Source organism: Pleurodeles waltl, chromosome 5, assembly GCF_031143425.1.
Source record: "Pleurodeles waltl isolate 20211129_DDA chromosome 5, aPleWal1.hap1.20221129, whole genome shotgun sequence".
NCBI classification, from domain to species: Eukaryota; Metazoa; Chordata; class Amphibia; order Caudata; family Salamandridae; genus Pleurodeles; species Pleurodeles waltl.
The window spans coordinates 1,662,231,091-1,662,249,811 of NC_090444.1; the positions used below are offsets into that span (position 1 = coordinate 1,662,231,091).

General features: G+C 45.0%; 1 protein-coding gene across 1 annotated transcript in view; it reads right to left on the reverse strand.

The window, feature by feature from the left end:
• Window positions 1–18,721, reverse strand: part of WDR35 (WD repeat domain 35) — a 267,899-nt gene that overhangs the window by 19,247 nt on the left and 229,931 nt on the right. The window contains exon 26 of the mRNA XM_069235987.1: window positions 3,981–4,137. Coding sequence (XP_069092088.1) covers window positions 3,981–4,137 — 157 coding nt within the window. The remainder of the gene's footprint in view (window positions 1–3,980; window positions 4,138–18,721) is intronic.

Genomic DNA, 18,721 nt, shown 5'->3' on the forward strand with positions numbered 1-18,721 from the left:
TTTGCCACCTCAACAGGTTCCGAAGTAGGCACTGGTGGCATCAGTAACTACAATACTGCCATTGATAGAGCAACTGGCAGGGCTTTCGGCACATTAAAAGGTTTCCCCAGTTCCAGACTAGCATCAGGAGGAAGCTAAGCAGAGTCATCCAGTGCCTGGGATGGAGTTATAGGTAGAAGTCCAGTTGGGGGTACGGACAGCCTCTTGGGGCCTGCAGACATACTAGAGACTGCTAGAGTGGCACAAAAGAGGGTCAGCATAAGTTGCGTGAAAATAGAATTTTTTTGCAGTCAGCCCCATAACTGGATAATCTGGGAATTGAGTTTTGGGCACCGGGACTGGAGCCTGTAACTGGGCCGAATTTTGCCCCAATGTATCTCCATTTGGACTGGTTTCAAGGAAGATATAAAAGACAGAGGTGGGGAAGGTATCCACCGACTGGAATTCATAATCTTGAACCTGGAGAGGCTTGTTCAACTTTTTCTGCTTACTCCTGCAAGAAGACTTTTTTCAGGTCTAGGCCATGAAGAGATTCACCTTCTTCTTCTTGCCCTAAGCCTGCATGAGGTCACTCTTCTCATAGGACCGGGAGTCATATTTTGGGCCTAAGCACACGAGACAGACATGGTAACTGTCCAAGAGTGGCTTCTGTTTGTGGCAGGATAAACAAGGTTTACATTTTGACATTTTCACGAGATGCCCTGTTGAAACACAGCAAAAAATACAATTCTAGACGTAAATATTCCAAGGAGGGCAACGCCAGATTCATGTGAAAGAACGTGGACATAAAAGAAACTAATGTATGTGCACTGGGGTGGCACCTTATACAACTCTGTGATGTCATATCTTAGGTGGTACTGAAGCCTAAAGTACCGTATCAGCCTCTCAGTTCCCACCATCATACAGATCCAAGGATCTTATGTAAAGCCAAATAGATGGACAGTCCCACAACAAAATGCAGGTATCCCTTGGGGACCACAGGATCAGTACATGAAAGTATGCATCATGCAGATCCAGAGGCATTGTTAGTTTTCCAAGGTCAGCAAGTCTTGCACAAGTGTCATTATTCTGAAACTCTGCTTATAGAGGAAACTGTTCAAGATTTGGAGGTCTAGAATTGGCCATAGCCCTCCTTCCTTCAAGCGGACCAGGAACATATGGGAGTATCAACCTAAACCCCACTTCGCTTTGGGCACCATCTCAATCACCCACTTGGTGAGTAACATTAAGAGCTCCTAGGAGAAGACAATCGGAAGAGCCCACTGTACCAAAATGAGCAAGCGCTAGTGGGACAGGCAATGCTGAATCAGACCCCACTGGTTGCATATTTGCTCAAAGGAGAACTAAAGCGAAGTCAGGCGAGTAGGCGAAAGAAGGGTGTAACTGCTGCTATTGTGCTCTTCTTTTAGCACAACTTCTGTCCCCCCAAAAGTCCACAAAATTGGGCTTGGGCTGCTTGATTGGTTGCAAAGGCTTTTGCTGGTGAAGGCAAGGCTTCTAGAGTATTCCCTGAATCTCTGATGCAGCTGGTGTAGTTGGTACACTAGGAAGAGTAGGGAGAGCCCCATCAAAGAGCATGTCTATCAAGGAAGTCTGAAGTTCTCAAGAAAAACCTATTGAGTGCATCCAGGCATGTCTGGGGATGATAAAAAGGGTTCCCATCACACAAGCAACCAAGTTTGTCAAGCCCAGACCAGAATGAAAAAATCTACTTGGCTGCATCGTGGCCATCATGAACTGTGTCTATCAAAAACACACAAAGGATCTCTGAAAATACCCACAAGACCTTGAGTGAGATTTTCCAAATTGTGTGGCAACAAAAAGCTGGGATACAAGAAGCATTCAAAGACTGCCCAGCCAGACTGCCAGATGAAATTGCTTTCTTTCTCATTGCACCAATACCTTTCAATTCTAAAACTGCAGGAGCAGAAGGGAAAGAGTTTGCTATTGATGTAGCAGTCAGAAGCTTGCACTAAAAGGCTCTTGGCAGTAGGGTGCTGCATCAAAAACTTCAGATCCTCTGGTGCCAGTCCATGCCTTCTTGCAATGGGGTGATTTACAGTCAGAGCCAAAATGTGTTTGGAGCAGATTGCTAAAATAAGACTAACTAAAGCCTTGTTGATAGACAAGAGAGGCTAAAAAGTGGTGGGCCACAGTTGAACGATCTCATTAAGTAGGTTAGCTTTGGTCTCCTCAGTCAGCAAAGGTAGCTCCAACTTTTCCACAACCCTCCTATTGACATTACTGAAAGAGGCGCTTTCCTCAATAGGGATTCACCTGGTGAAATAAGAGCTGAGTTAGGTGAAGTATCAAGGCCACTGGTGTTTTACAAATTTACGTAAAGACCAGCATCAGTATGACATGGAAGGAGAACATTGTCTGCCTCATCATCATTCACCTCCTTATTGTATTATTTTGTCAGCCATTTGAACTGTATAAGAATCGTAGCTGAAAATGGCTTCCATCTTCTTGAAATACTGACATTGAGGAAGGGGAGCTGCAGCAGTTGCTTCTTCAACAGAAGTCTTTCCTTTGGTTATTGTGTATATGACATGGGACAATCTCTCATGGAAAGAGGGATCTAGTACCTGCGCAGATGGTGGAACATCCTCTGAGGCCTTTGGCTTAGGCTAGGCAAAGCTTAGAGGAAGAACAGGCTGGCTCTGACCACGTGCCAATGGGAATCAGAGCAAGATTGAAATAGCTGCCTTGAAGGCTGAAACCTGTTGCAATGTCAAACATAGTCCAGGGAACTCAGGGCACATCCGCTCCAGATTAGGCATTCATTCCTGCATGACTTCCTCTGAGGGCAGGAAAATCTGGACATAAAGGGGGTGCTTCTTTTTTGACTTGTCCCTTAACTTCAGCTAACCTGATGATGAAGACCTGGAATGGGATCAGCCTAGTTTCTTATGTTCACCCAGGTATAATTTGGTCTACTTCTCCTTGATTGGCTGCAGGTGCATCAAGGAGCATTTTTCACAGGAGCTGGAATCATGTTTGGTTCCAAGGTATCACAGACAGCCATCATGTGGGTCCATGATCGTACCTGTTAGCAACCTGCAAGACACATTTTGAAGCCTGTATCGTCAGTAGAGACATCCCTGAAAACTGTAGGAAAACATTTATTTGTAAGTATTTGGAGAATTCAGTATACACTGAAATCAGTAGGACCAGAGCACTGGATTAGTTTTGAAGAGCGTAGGAAAAGAGGAACTGTCGTCAGCATTAAGAGGTGGAGCCTATATGTAGCTCCGAGTCAGCATGTCAGTACCAGGACAGAGCCATGTAGGAGGAGGCCAATGGCATCACCTGCTGTTGCACAGGTTCTATTTCCAGAAGTTTTCTGGTGCCGTGGGAGATTCCAAAGGTGAAGAAACTGTGGCAGAATATCCATGAGTAAGCTTTAATTTTTCCCACTAACATCATTACTCCACACTGCCCTTTTTCCAACCTAGCAGCCAGCTTTCTCTGCAGGTTCATTTGCATTCAACAGTAGATGGGCAAAACGCTCTGAATATCCAGGAATGAGATTATTTACTTAAAAAAACAAAACGAACAATTCTTTAACAACATTTTGGAAGAAAAATAATATTACTATTAACACAGAGTGTCTCTCCAGCAGCCAGGGCTCATTATGTTGAACTCTGCTACCATAAGTTACAGCAACTTCTAATGGGGAATTTAAGAAAGTGTCCTGTGCTGACTGGCCAATACAGGTAGTTGCAAATATAGGACTGGGTGACTGTTGTAAATAATATAAGTATGAAATGAAATTAAGACATATCCTTTTTCCATGTTTCCTCTTTTCCACTCTTCTGGGCTCCAAAATAATACTTCTTCTGTGATCCTGAACAGCTGCAAAGAAGGAAGCAGATGCGCTACCTGAAGAAACTATTCCAAAGCTGTTTATGCTTTTGAAACTTGGCCTGGAAAGAAAGAGATCATCAAAGCAGGAGGTCTTATATAAAACAGCTTACTTGTCCTCATAGCTGCATCCACATAACCTTCATAGAGCTGTCGCTGTGCAAGTAAGAAGAAATGATATGCTTCAGCTCCACGCCAGGCACTGTCTATTATTTTGTTATTTGTAGAGAGGGCATCTTCTTCAAGTAAACCAGCTAGTGCAGATGTTGCCTAAAATCAAAGATTCTCGTAAGTCACAAGTACTCTAGTGGAAGTTTTGAAGACAATGACTATCCAGAGACAAAGAATAGGACCACATTTTGATAAAGACTGTGATAAAGTAAAGAACAAGATTTAATTAGCAATATAAGGTTAGGTTAATGCGTGTCTTGAAACAACCATCTAGTTATATTGTGCATTATATGAACAGCACAGTTGAAAAATTATTTTTGACATGGTATTACCAATTATTTGACAAGAATTTTTTTTATTGACGGTCCCAACCGCGTGGCGGTGCAGGACTGCCAAATTATGACATCACAAGTGAACAGACTCAATCGCAGTCAGTTCACCTGTCCCGTCAGGGGAGTAGGACCGCCCGGCCGAAGGCTGACCATCTTCAAACCGGTAGTCCACCTAACACCGCCCGCAGTATTTTGAGTATCCTTACTGCCAGGGATTCCGTGGTGGCAGCCCCGCGATGAAATCCCTGGCGGTAAGGATACTGGGGACAGGAATACTCATTCATATCGCCACTACAGGACTCCCCAACCCCCTCCCTGTAGGAGCCCCCCACCCCCTCAAGCAGCGACACCCGCCTCCCTGTCCCCGTTCTGTACCCACCTCCCCATCCACGCACACACTACACTTGCATAAATGCACACACACATCCACGCTCACTCATTCACACATACATGCACACACGGCCACAACAACCCCCGCATACACGCACACATACTCCTCCCACCCCCCCACATACACGCATTCACACAAGAACACAGACACTTGCACACACACAAACGCACACAACACCCGCCCACCCCCTCCATTCACACAAACACACGCACACACACGCCCATTCATGCACACAACACTCAACACCCCCCTCCTCTGTTGGTCGATCACCTTACCTGTGGTAGTTTACTGGTGGTCATCCGAGAGGGAACGGGGTCCATGGCACTTGCTCTGCCGCCAATGCCCCACAAACACAACACCACCACACCATCTACAGTGTAGTAATACGGTGAGCGGTGTGGTGATGTGGCGGTGGCGACGGAGCAAGCTCCACTAGACCACTGACGGCCAGTATGGCTGCTGGCGGCTTGCCCGCCAAATAGTGGCGGAGAGCAGCCATCAGCCATAATATGGCGGTCTGAAGACCGCCAACACTGGCGGTCATGTGGCGGGAGTGACTTCGGAGGTCTAAGAAATAGACCGTTGAAGTCATAATGAGGGCCTATGACTAGTAGGAGAATCGTTTCACTGTGTAAAGCCTCTGTAACATGCAATGTGTAATTTGTTGTACTTTAGAAATAAATGTGTGAGTGTGGGTTTATTATTACATTAAATAGTATGTGCCACATTCATTTTCATTGCCATGGTGCCTTGATATATATATATATATATATATATACACATATATATATATATATATATATATATATATATATAACGGAAGGTGTTTGCTGAAACGCATTTTGTTTCCCATTTACATGCTTAAAGATTAAAAGCACAGGTTTCAATGTGCCTGTCTTCCTTTGGATGGTGAGTAATCATAGATATATATATATATATATATATATATATATCTCTCATCATCATCACACATAAGCTTTATTCGGTGAAATTTAACCATCAAAGCAATACAATCGCAGCTAAAATAACAGTGAATGCATAATAAATACAGGATTAAGGTAAGATTAAACAATCAATTAATCACAGAAAAGAAAAAGAAAACATGTATGCTAAAAATTCTTAGTGTTCTTCCCCAATAAGTTATCTAATGGCCAATATAATGATAGTAAATTATCTCTCATTGTCATCCGATATACATCAAACAATGGATCAAGATAATCATAAAATTATTATATAAAATCAGTGTATAAATAAATTTAAGAACTATAATTACTTGAAGACAGATCATTTTTGCTTTTTAAGAGTCGTATACGTATGTGCCATGCGGCCGCAAGGAACTTGCTGACCGCACTGAGTTGCACTCAGTTGTCAGTGCAGGTCCCCACATACTAGTAAAAGACCTCAAAGGTAAGCACCCATCGCCACTAGGTAGTTATAGTTAGGACCATGTTTCCATAGAAAAAGCATTTTTGACTTGTCTATATCTTTGGCACTGTTTAACACATCTTCACAAACTTTTCCAAATAAAGTGCCCAGGCGATTCTCGTTGCGCACAGAAAGTTTCAGGGTGATCTGTCAAGCAGGGGCTGAGAAAAAGGGAGGGTCAAGAAAATGGTGTTTCCCATGTTAATTCCCATAGGACCTTTAGACATGACTACAGCCCGAACCGCTGGATTGAATTACACCAAATTTGTCCGAAAGATAGTTTTCGGTACGCAGATGACGCTTTCACTTATTTGATGTACATTTGTTCAGTAGTTTGTGGGAAATTAAAGGGAAATTAAATTTGTAAATCCCTGGTTGTGACGACTTCACAAATAATGTCGAGCTTTTCCCTGGGGCTTTCTGCTGACAATGGTAGTGCGTTTCTTGCCCTGGGTGACCCACGCAGCTGATGAAGAGGCACTTTTGCCTCCCAACGTAATACAGAGTTCCAAGACTTTGGGATCCACCATTGCATGGCTAGGCCCAATGTGGAGGAGGCCTGTCCATCAACTACCACATCTAAGCCTGCAGGCTGGTCAGGTGTCCTACGGTGATGGTGCCCTGAAGCAGTGATCACTGTGACCCGGCAGCCAGGGAGGAGAGGAGTAGAGGCTGCTGTGAGGCATGGCGAGGCCAGAAGCAGTGCTCTGTCCCCACTGAGGTGGTGCAGTTTACCACACCCCTCACGTTTATGATTAACTGCGCCTATCTCTAGGTCTTGTTCATGAGGTTTGTGGCCTCCTGGATGCTGTGGTACTGCATAAGTGCCCTATATGCCCCCTAAGAGGAAAACAGATAGGCAGGACTACTTGACTACCTGGAAAGAATGGGATGTGACATTAGTGCTGAGACAACCCTAGAAGTACAACAACTGCCTCCAGACCTGGGAAAAATTTAGCTTACAAAGGAAAACCTCATGGACATCCTCCACGCTTTTAAATATGGCTTGAGAAACAAACTGCACCATGATTTGGATAAATGTCCTGTCTTCGGCTAGGAGGGTCAGTGAAATTCAGGCTCTATCTTCGAGGGAACCTTTCACGGTTTTCCATGATAACAGAGTGGTCCTGAGGACTCATCCATCGTTCTTACCTAAGGTGGTGTCGGATTTTCACATTAATCAGATGATATCACTTCCGACATTTTTCCCCAATCTGGTTACTCTGGCGGAGAAAGCTTTGCACTCCCTGGACCTTAAGAGAGTGCTAAAATTTTACCTGGATAAGACTAAATCAATTAGACAATCTGACCGTCTGTTAACTATGGGCATATGAGGACAGGAGACGCTGCCTCAAAACAAACTATTTCCAGATGGATAGTGTCTTGTATTTTGACTGCATATCGATTGGCTAACAAGCAATTATCAGCTAAGCCTTTGGCTCACTAAACAACAGGGAAGGCTGCTACTGCAGCCCTCCTTAAGAATGTGCCCATCTCCGAGATTTGTAAAGCTGCCACATGGAGATCTGTACATACTTTTACCAGGGGCGCACTACTGCTTAGATTCAGATGCCAAAGCAGATGCGCAAGTTGGTCAAGCGTCTCTAAGGAATTTATTTGCATAATATATTGTCTCGTCCTGCACTTCTATCAGTCAGTCCGCAGAGGTAGGGGATGGGCTTGATAATCTAGTCAAGTGTTTATGACTATTGATGAGGATCCCCTGGAAGTGAAGGATAAGTTACTTACCTGTAAATCCTAGTTCTCTTCCAGGGGTATCCTCATCAAAGTCATAAACAACCCACTCTCCTCCCCGGACACGATTCTTTTAGAAGTGCAGTGATGACCGGGTGCCTAATCTATTGAGCTTTATCACTGTAAAAAAGTACTGACCTAACTGTGAACCAACTGTCACCTCACTCTCACCCCTGAGGCATGGTGGGATACTAGAGGTGCTCATGGTCTTAAAGGCACGGTGCCAATTTTTTTGGTTCTTCTGTATTGACATGCATGCAGCCTATGGGCTAATAATGCTCCTTTATTTTCAATGTAGTTTTTCGCTTTTGAAACGTGTTGCTTATACTTTCTATGACTTCTACTTGGGCTTCAGAAAATTTTAACTCGAATGGAAGGTTTTAATGTATGTTTAAAAAAAAAAAAAAACTCCATAGAAATAAAGCATTTTTAGCATGTTTATCAACATAGACTGCATTGCTAATTTACACATGTATACATTATACTTGTATTGAAAGTATCTACTAAATGTTATTTTTATATATATTTCATACATATACATGTGTGTTTACATATGCTCTGGGGTCCCCGCACGTGGGTGGGAATATTCAATGTTTATGACTTTGATAAGGATCCCCTGGAAGAGAAAGCTTGGTTACATTCCATTGCTTTTCTAAGAAGGACAAAGTCATAAAGAAAGCTAGAGAGGCTGGAGGGTCTATTTTCAGGATTTCGCATGCTCAAGCGCAGAGTTGAGATCTGGAAGATTACATGGAACCTGCGTGGTGAATGAGTCAGGTACCACTGGACATTCCCGTTTACCTTTGACTTTGCAATGGGAGGTAAACACCATCATTTCACAGAGAAATCACTGGCTTGCTGCCTGCTGGGCACTCCAGAGCCTGAGGACCCTTTATGACAGTGAAATGTTACTGATACGTTTTCCAGAATGTGGGACAGCTGGTTGGAGCCACCCAAGGGTCCCCACCTCTCCAAGGCAGGGCTCGGGAACAGCTCTAATGAATGCTGTACAGAACTTCCATGTGGAGTTCCCAGCTCAGATTGGTACTAATTTCCTAGAGCCAGCCAAGGCCCCTTGGTGCAGGTCGGTTCGGGGGGGACAAAGGCAGGAGGGGGCGCAGAGACTCTTGGGCCTTTACCTGATGCTGACTCAGTGGCCTACACTCCCACTATGTTTTGAACACTGGGTCCAGGGACGGTAAGATTCTTATGGCTTTTGTCTGGGCCAGTGGGAAGCCAGGGAAGATTGAAGGGTCCCCTTCCCCTCAATGGCTTTACACTTGGGGAGTGGCCATGCACAGAGACATTTATGCAAGAGGTTTGCTCCTGTCATTTCTTTTCCTATTGCCTGCTTTTTATTTGAGTTTGATCAACGGTCAGGGAATATATATTTGCTGTTAATACCTACATGGACACTTCATCAATCCACCTGTGCCTTTATAAGTCACTCTTTGTGATTATCTTTTATGGTAACTATCACTACCTTAAACGTTAGAGGTCTTGATCCCCCATTAAGAGAGAGACAATCTTTAGGTCTCTATGGGATCAACAGCCTGATATCATTTGCTTACTGGAAACTCACCTATTGAAATGGGACCAAGCTGGTTTCCAGCACAGGGTGTATCCTGTTACCTTCTTAGCTTCTGTGCCTAACAAAAACCATGGGGTGGTGGTCCTAATCTGAAGTAATTTGCTTTTCACATTCTCAGAGAGTAGATAGGGAGGGTAGATATTTGAGTTTACTTGGGACACTTTATGGATGCCTGACCATTTTGGCTATGGTGTGCCCCCGAAATACCTCCCAAGATTCCTACATTTTACACTTTCTCTCGATGATTGCAGGGGTGGCAAAGGGCCACGTTGTCTTTACTAGGGACTTCAGTTTTGCATGGAATTCTTGGTTGGATAGGAAGGCAGGCTGGTTGGGAATGGAGGGGACATTCTCTAACTGAAACATGCCTTACCTGAACTTGGCCTCCAAGATGTTTGGTGAGGGGTGTTCCCACAGGAAAGTAAATATACATATTATTCATATGTCCATAAGACCAATTCTTGGATTCACTACATACTAGTTACCCCCTGTTTTGTCAGAGCTTCGGAGGTGCGGATAGGGGTGGTGGGGTCTCTGATCATGCACCAGTGAAAACATACTTGGTGTTGGGGACCAAGGTTCCCTCGTGCAGTCGGCACTTCAATCCCTCACTGGCACCTCAACCCTTCTCTGCTTAGAAATCCAGTGATCTGGGAAGAAATTGGCCAACATATTGATGAGTATTTCACCCTGAATGTGGGCTTGGAGGTGTTTCCTGGTGTGGTATGGGATGCCCTTAAGGCAGTAATCAGGGGCTATTTGATACCAGCCACAGCAGATCATCAGCATCTCTAGAAATTAGATGTTCAACAGCTGGAAAAACAGATACATGAGTTAGAGTGTGCAAGGGCGGAACACCCCCTGTTACAGAATACACGTAAATTAATTGCAGCAAGAGGCCAACTTTGCTTGCTTTACACCAACAGAGCTGAGCTGGCCCTCTTACAGTTGAATAAGAGGTCATCCGTAATTGGGGATAAGGTTGGTATGCAGCTACCGAGATTGCTACGGGACCGACATGAAAAGGACTATATAAAGGAAATAGTTAACTCCCACTGGTAGTGTCCATGCTGACAAAGAGGCAAAGCTTGATAAATTTCACATTTTTTATTACTCTGACTTATCCCTTGAGGAGGTATGTCCGTTGACCCAACAAAAGGCACACCACGAGGACATAAAACGCTCCCGGATAACTGGGGACCAAAGAGGGCCCTCAACAGGCCCATACAGCAGGAGGAAGTTGAAGCAGCTATAAAGGCCCAGAAAAATAATAATGTGTCTGGTCTGAGGGATACACAGCTCAGTTTCATAAACTATTCTTGAGCAACCTAATCCATAAATTAACAGATTTGTTTAACTTCTGCACAGACGTCAGCCATATAACTTCCACGATCGGAGAAGCAGTAATTTTGGTTCTTCTCAATCTGGGCAAGGAAGTACCCCATCAAGCTCTTGAATGCTGACAAAAATTGTATACATTGATTTTTGCTACTCGCCTTAGTGAGGTTCTCCTATCCCTGATACACCTGGACCAGAGTGACTTTGTACAATGCGATAAGCTCACCATAATATAAGGGTGACCATTTAATTCATGGAAAAAGTTTTGCTTAAGGCAATTCTGGCAAGTCTACTGTCAGACACGGAAAAAGGCTTTGACTGGGTGGATTGGTGGTTCCTGTACCTTGTACACCAGCTGATGGATATTGACCCACATTTTTATATATGATCTTTTCAAACTGTGCCACCTCTACGACCAAGGTGGCCTTCAATGGTCAGGTTTCCCGTAATCTTTGCTTATACAGTGGGACTAGGTAGGGATGCTCCCTATCTCCACTTCTATTTGCCCTTTTAAAGAGTCCCCTGGTTGTCAAATTTGGTATTCCGAAGAAATGGTGGGTATTAAATTTGACACCCAGGAGCACAAACTCTCCCTCTACAAGGACAATGGCCAGCTGACTCTGGGATCTCCACAAATATCTTTTCCTGTTGTATTGTCCCTCCTGAGGACTTTCAGGATAAATCTGTGGTTCCTAATTTAACACTTCCGGCTAACAAGGTAGTCTCTTTGTGTGGGCCAAGAAATGGAATGGCTACCCGGGAGTGCAGATTCCTAGAACTCTAGGGGAGTTTTTCCAAGCTAATTATTTCCCTCTACTGTTCTTAATTCATAAAGACCTTGATCTATGGGACAGCTCGATCATCTCTTGGATGGGTAGGATAAATGTCATCAAAATTAATATGCTCTTGGTTTTGCTTTATTTGTCTCAGGCTCTCCCAATTTGGCTCGATAAAAGGTACGTAAGGTGAATACGATGCCATTTATCATTTTTTATTTGGAGGAGGAAGGTGCTCAGGGTCTCCTAGAGGCTCTTGATTCTGGGTAAAAGAGGCAGGAGTGTTGGCCACACCCGAGATCTACCTGTGTTATGCTGTCTCAAAGTTGAGGGTTGTAGTGGATTCACAAAGGAATTGGAGGCACATGGACCACACCACTGTTCAGGAGCCATTGTGGGATTTACTGTGGTTGGATAGAAGGCTTAGGCCCTGTAATACTTATCTGAGCACACTGGTAGCAACAACGCCTCTCTACTTGGAGTTCACTTATAATCTTGGTTGTGACAGTGGCCAATGAAGAGTGACTGTGCAGACACACAGTCTTAGCAAACTAGCCTCTAGGACACTGAGACAGCCAGTAATAGGGGAAAGGTGTACAATGGGAAGTTTGTATTCAGTGCAGTTATTACTCTGGGAGGAAGAGTTGGGAATCAGCGAGTTCAGAAACCAAACTTGATTTAAAGGAGAGGCAGATGATGCCATGTTATTCATTGTTCACAAAGTTTTACAGTTTGTTGGTAGTGAGGCAAGCTGTGATGTTGGGACAAAGAGTGGCTTAGCAGAGTGAACCAGATTGGGGGGGGCTGATGGGAGGAGTCTATAATACAACAACAACAAAGGTGTCAAATATTTCCAAGTCACAAGGCAGTTCATAATAACGGTGATAAGTCTCAAAGTAACCAGTGTCGCAGCTCAGGCAAAGCTACTAGTGAAACTAAGCATGCTTCACTCATTGAAAGTGAAATGTATTTACTACAGGCGACACACCTGCCCAAGAGAGTGAGTGATTCTGTAGTTCAAATGGTTCCCATAGTTCCACAGACAGAATTTCACATCTTGCCCTAACCAAACAGGGATGTTAGGAATTCCAGGGGGAGGTACTCCAGTAGTGGCCTGAGACACTGAGCAGATCCCAAAAGTACTTGGACTAGGCTTGTACTCCCCACTAGCCGACCAAGAAACATTCTTAAAAGAGACAGTTATGTAGACAATGACCAAGGATCAGAGAGATGTTATAGTGTGGGGGGGGGGGGGGGGGGGGGTGGAGGACTGGGGAGGGGAGGGTGATCTGAATTTGATAATGGATGGGAGGTGACACAGATCTATCCAGATTTTTTATGATACAGGCTCGCTCTAAAGTGAGGGTTTGGCTTGGCTTGCACAGGCAGAACTAGAAGAGATGTGGGACCTGATCTAGACTACATGTTTTACTCAGTGGCTCACCACACCTACACAAGGGTCGACCACACCCTAGACTCCAACACACATTCTCCAAGGGTTAACTCCACTGACATAGGGTACGTATCCTGCCCAAATCACACTAATGCTGCACACATCACAAAACAGACACACCAACCAGCATTGTAGACTGAGTGGTCGAACTGCAAAAGTACGTAAGCCAATACCTGAAGGATTATTAGCAGGGAGACATATATAACAACATCCGATGGGATGCACTACAGGTGCTGGTGAGAGGGTGCTTCCACTTGGCCTTGTCTAAGCTGAATAACAAGAGACAGCGTACGTCGGAATACCTGGAAACTCTAAGGAAGGAACTGAGGGATATTTACAAGTGCTCTGACTCTTTAAGAGCATTCAGCAAACCATGTGCAATTGGAGCACAGGTCAAAATGTTAAACACGGTTAAGGAGGAACACATGCTCTTGCATGTTGAATAAAAATATTCGGATGGGGAATCAACAGGAAGGATAACAATAGTTAAGAATCAGACAAGTTGGATGTGTAGTGCTGATTCGGACATAGTAAAAACCTTCTGAGAATACTGTAGGATGCTGTGCTCTGCTGAGACTGTGTCCGCTTCTGAAATAGAAAAATATGTTTTAGACATCCCTATACAGTGACTTATGAACAAATAAATGCAAGAACTAGAGAAGCCCACACAAAAGGATGAAGTAAACTGCGGCAGCATAGTTAGGCTCCATATCAATAAATCTTCTGGATGGCTTCTCAACCCTTTTTTACAAGCTGTTTTGCTAACAACTGGATCCTTGTTGGAAAAGGTTTTTTTGGAAAGGGCAGGTAGGTACCTACACTTAGCAATAGGCCAATAACCTCCACTAAGGTCCAGTTAGGTCTCAGTAAATTAAACCCAGCTCAACCCTTGGTAGCTTGGCAACGAGCGTCAAGGCTTAACTTAGGAGACAAAGTGTAAAGCATTCAAATATCACAAAACCGTAATTAAATAAAACACAGGAAACAGCTTAAAAGTCCAAAACCAATTTATAACAATAGATTATATTTTTATCTTTAAAATGACACCAAAACGAATAAAATCGGATAAGGGGAACCGGAGATATGAATTTTTAAAGAATTATTATTTTTTTAGCGCCTAGAAACAAAAAGCGCCAATCGGGTCATCTGGTTGCACCTCGACCGGGGCAAAGTCAAAGTTTAAGGCCGACCGCGATGGAGCCCTGCTCGGCTACAGGCCGCGGGAGGCCTCGGTTAAAAGTTTACCTTCACACTTAGGCCCTCATTCCTACTCTGGCGGGCGGCAGTCGCCGCCCGCCAGGCGGGAACCGCCAATTGGCCGCTCCGCAGTCAAAAGACCGCTGACGGCATTCAGACCTTCCCGCTGGGCCGGCGGGCGCTAACAATGTTAGCGCCCGCCGGCCCAGCGGGAAGGGGGCCTGCAACACTGAAGCCGGCTCCGAATGGAGCCGGCGGTGTTGCAGGTGTGTGACGGGTGCAGTTGCACCCGTCACGCTTCTCACTGTCTGCTAGGCAGACAGTGAAAAGCAGGCTGGGGCCCTGTTAGGGGGCCCCTGCACTGCCCATGCCACTGGCATGGGCAGTGCAGGGGCCCCCAGGGGCCCCAGGACACCCGTTCCCACCAGCCTGTTCCTGGCGGTGAAAACTGCCAGAAACAGGCTGGCAGGAAGGGGGTCAGAATCCCCTGGGCAGCGCTGCTTGCAGTGCTGCCCTGGCGGATTCGCCCAGCCGGGGGAAATCCGGCGGGAAACCGCCGGACCTGGTTTTCTGACCGCAGCTTTACCGCCGGCGTCAGAATGGGCCAGGAAGCAACGCCAGCCTGTTGGCGGTGCTTCCGTCATTCGCAGCCCTGGCGGTTTTTACCGCCAGGGTCGGAATGACCCCCTTAGTCTCTTTTTTGAAGATTTTCTTCAGCGGGACGAAGCTGCCAGTCCAATCTGACCTTCTGGAGCCCTTCTCCGGATGCGGGAATCCTCGGTGGAGATTTTTACCTTCGGACTTAGTCGTTTTTTCGAGGTGAAAATCCTTCGACCGGGGTAAACCTGGATCTTGATCTGACGTCCATGGAGCCCTCCTCGGATACGCTGGCTGGGAGGTCCCGGTCAACTTTTTACCTTCGGACTTAGTCTCTTTTTCTGAGATTTTCTTTACCGGGACGAACCAGCAAATCAGGCTGGGTCGCGGTTGAGGCAAGCCGGCTAAAGTTGCCGCGGCAGGTCGGTCCCTCTATGGAGCTTTTTTTCAAAAGTTCTCCAAACTTCTGGGGCTTCTCCCAGATGTCCTTTTAAGGTTCTTTTGAGGTCCACAGCTCACCCCAAGGGTCCAGAAGTTCTGAGATGGTCCTTGGGGGGTGCGGACTACAACTCCCAGAATGCACCTGGCGCAAACTCCTTGTTGGCCACTGGACAGTGGTCAGCTGGTCGCTTTCTTCAGGAGTTGGTGCAGGGGACTCTGGTTAGCAATTTTTCACCTGTAGCGAACAGGGAGTCCCTCCTTGAACCAGTTGAAGCCAGGCAAAGTCCTTCTTGTGGTGAAGCCCAAGTGTGCAGCTGGTGCAGTCCTTCTGAGTGCAGATTCCAGGTGCAGGCCAGGGGTCCAGCAGGGCAGTCCTTCTTCTGTAGTTCTTCCTTGTTGGATGTGGTAGGGAACTGAGGTGTGGGTGCAGGTCTGCCAGTTTTATCCTTGCTCCTGGGTGAAAAGCAGGGGGGTCCTGGTTCTCCAATCAGGTGCAGGGTCCTACCCCCTGTGATGACCACTTCCTGGGAAGTGTGGCAAAAATCAATCCCAGGAGGCAACATTCTCCAAAAATCCAACAAGGCTGAATCTGATTTTTGGAGGTTACATCTGGCTGAGCCCACCCACTGGTGTGGCTAAAAATCATAAACACACCCCTCTCCTGCCCTCTCCTAATCTAATCAAGGGGGCACCTAGTTGTTTGGGGTTGCAGGATGTGGGGGTGTTGCTGGTTGCTCCAAATGTCCTTCTCTGCCTTTGAAGACCAGTTTGGCAGCCCTCCCCCTTCCTGCCTCACCATCTGCTGAGGGGAGATTCCCTCCCACAGGCACATTCCTTTGTGTGAAGCCAGGCCACTTCACACCTCATCAAGGCAGCCTGGCTAGGCTGCTAGAGGCTGGTCAATCAGAGCACAGCAGCAAAAACAATGCAGGACTGAAACTGGCAACTTTTCAGGTAAAGTTTAAAACTCTTTACCTGAACAAGTTATATTAAATCCAACAACTGGAAGTTGTGGGATTTATTACAACAATTAATTTGATACCAAACTCTTGGTATGCATCATTTAAGGAGACTTAAAAAATTAAAATAAAGTCTCCCCATTCTAGCCTATGAAGGCAATTTACTACCATGAGGGAAAAACGAATTTGGCTGTTTTTACCTCACCAGGGCTTATAAAACTATTTTTATAAGGTCCCTGCTTATAGTTACATGGCACCCAGCCCTAGGGGCACATAGGGCACGCCTTAGGGGTGACTTATATGTAAAATTAAGGTAGTTTAAGACTTTGGAACTACTTTTAATTCCAAAGTCGAATTTGCATAGAACTTTAATTTAAAAGCAGCCAGCAAGGCAGGCCTGCCATTAAAATGACACTGGGCACCTCAGCAGTGCACCTATGGGTGCACTACCTATGCTGTGGTCCCTAAACCTACATGCCCTACCATATACTAGGGACTTATAGGTAGGTTAACTCAGCCAATTATAATTAGCCTAATTTGCATATCCATTTTACACAGAGCACAGGCCCTGGGACTGGTTAGCAGTACCCAGGGCACCATCAGAGTCAGGAAAACACCAGCAAAAAGTGGAAAATGGGGGCAAAAAGTTAGGGGCCTCTGCAATCAGCCCTGTTTTCTCACAATCCTCTATTAGCCCACGTATGTAAATCATCCTCAGAACCTTCAGGCTTAATTGATTCATTGTCAGATGCCATGATATTCTTCATCAAATACAAGAAGTTACTTAGGTCATACATACCGATATCACTATTACGCATGCATGCCTAATTCTTCACTGGTATTTTGGAAGAAAATTAGTTACTTACCTGTAACTGTAGTTCTCCAGTAGTGGAATCTTTCATAGATTCACATTCCTGAATCATTCCCCGTCGTCGAGATGGGAGCCCCGGTATAAATTACACAAGTAGTGTTAAAATATATTAACAGAAAGGCCTTAGGCCTCTTCACTTTAACAGTCTATCAGAATCATTTTAGGAAAAGGACCAAACATGAGCATCCACCAATCAGGCGACACCACCCTCTAGAATCCTCCTGAGAGAAGCTCCAGCACCTCAGATTTTCCAAACACAAGTGTGTTAAAGAGAGGAAAAAAGAAGGAAAGGAAAAAAGGAAGGTGAAAATGAGCCTCTCGGGGAGGTGCCCCATTCGCGAGTGAATCTATGAAAAATTCCAATACTGGAGAACTACAGTTACAGGTAACTAATTAATTTTCTTACTCCAGTATTGGAACTTTCATAGATTCACATGCTTGAATCAGAGTAGAGAGCAGTACTTATGCACATTGTAGCATTGTAACCATGTATGATACAAAACACATGCATATATAAAACATCTGTATACACATCCATATAAATCTATATATATATATATATATATACATATATCAAGGAATACTTCAAAGAAAATATCGTATGTCAATACTATCATTAATTATCTTCACTTTTCTCTATTCTACCCTCATCTCCCTTTTTTTTTTTTTGACAAATTATAATTCTCTATCCGACCATAAGAGACATGAACAATGTGCATACCTGTTCTAGGATGGAGGGATGAAAAAAGATGGCTCACCTTCACCTGAAGAGGTTCCTGAGGACTGCTTGACCCACTGCTATCTCTCATTGGGATAGTGATTCCAAGCAATAGTGTCTTGTAAATGTATGACAGCTCTTCCATGTTGCTGCTCTACAAATGTCTTGCAGGGAAACACCTGCGAACAGCGCTGCTGATGAAGAAACTGCCCTCGTAGAATGAGCATGTACAGATGAATGCGCAGGTTTACCCGCTGCTTGATGGCAGAATCGAATCGCTGAGGCGATCCATCTGGATATCCTCTGCTTAGAGAGTGGTTGGCCTCGTCTAGGTGCACTGTATGCTACGAACAATTGATTAGAGCGTCGAAAGGACTTAGTTCTGTCCAAGTAGAATTGAACACATCTCTTAACGTCTAAGGAGTGCAATGCTTTTTCCGCCGGAGTAGAAGGATGAGGAAAAAAAGATTTGAACACTAAAGGCTCGTTGACGTGGAAGTCTGAAGGGACCTTCGGGATGAAATGCGGATTATTACGCAACAGTAGCCTGTCTTGTTTAATCTGTAAGAACGGCTCTTGTATAGAGAGGGCCTGCACCTCACTGACACTTCTGGCTGATGTGAGAGCCACCAATAAAGCAACCTTCCAGGAAAGGAATTTTAGAGAAGCACGATGAATCGGTTCAAAAGGATGCTTTATCAGCTGTGCTAAAACAATATTCAGGTTCCACAAAGGAGGAGGTGGTCTGAATGGAGGAAAAACCCTGAAAAGTCCTTTAAAAAACCGTTTCAGGAATATAGCGAGGGTAAAGCGTCTTAGCGTCTGTATGCTGCTATTGC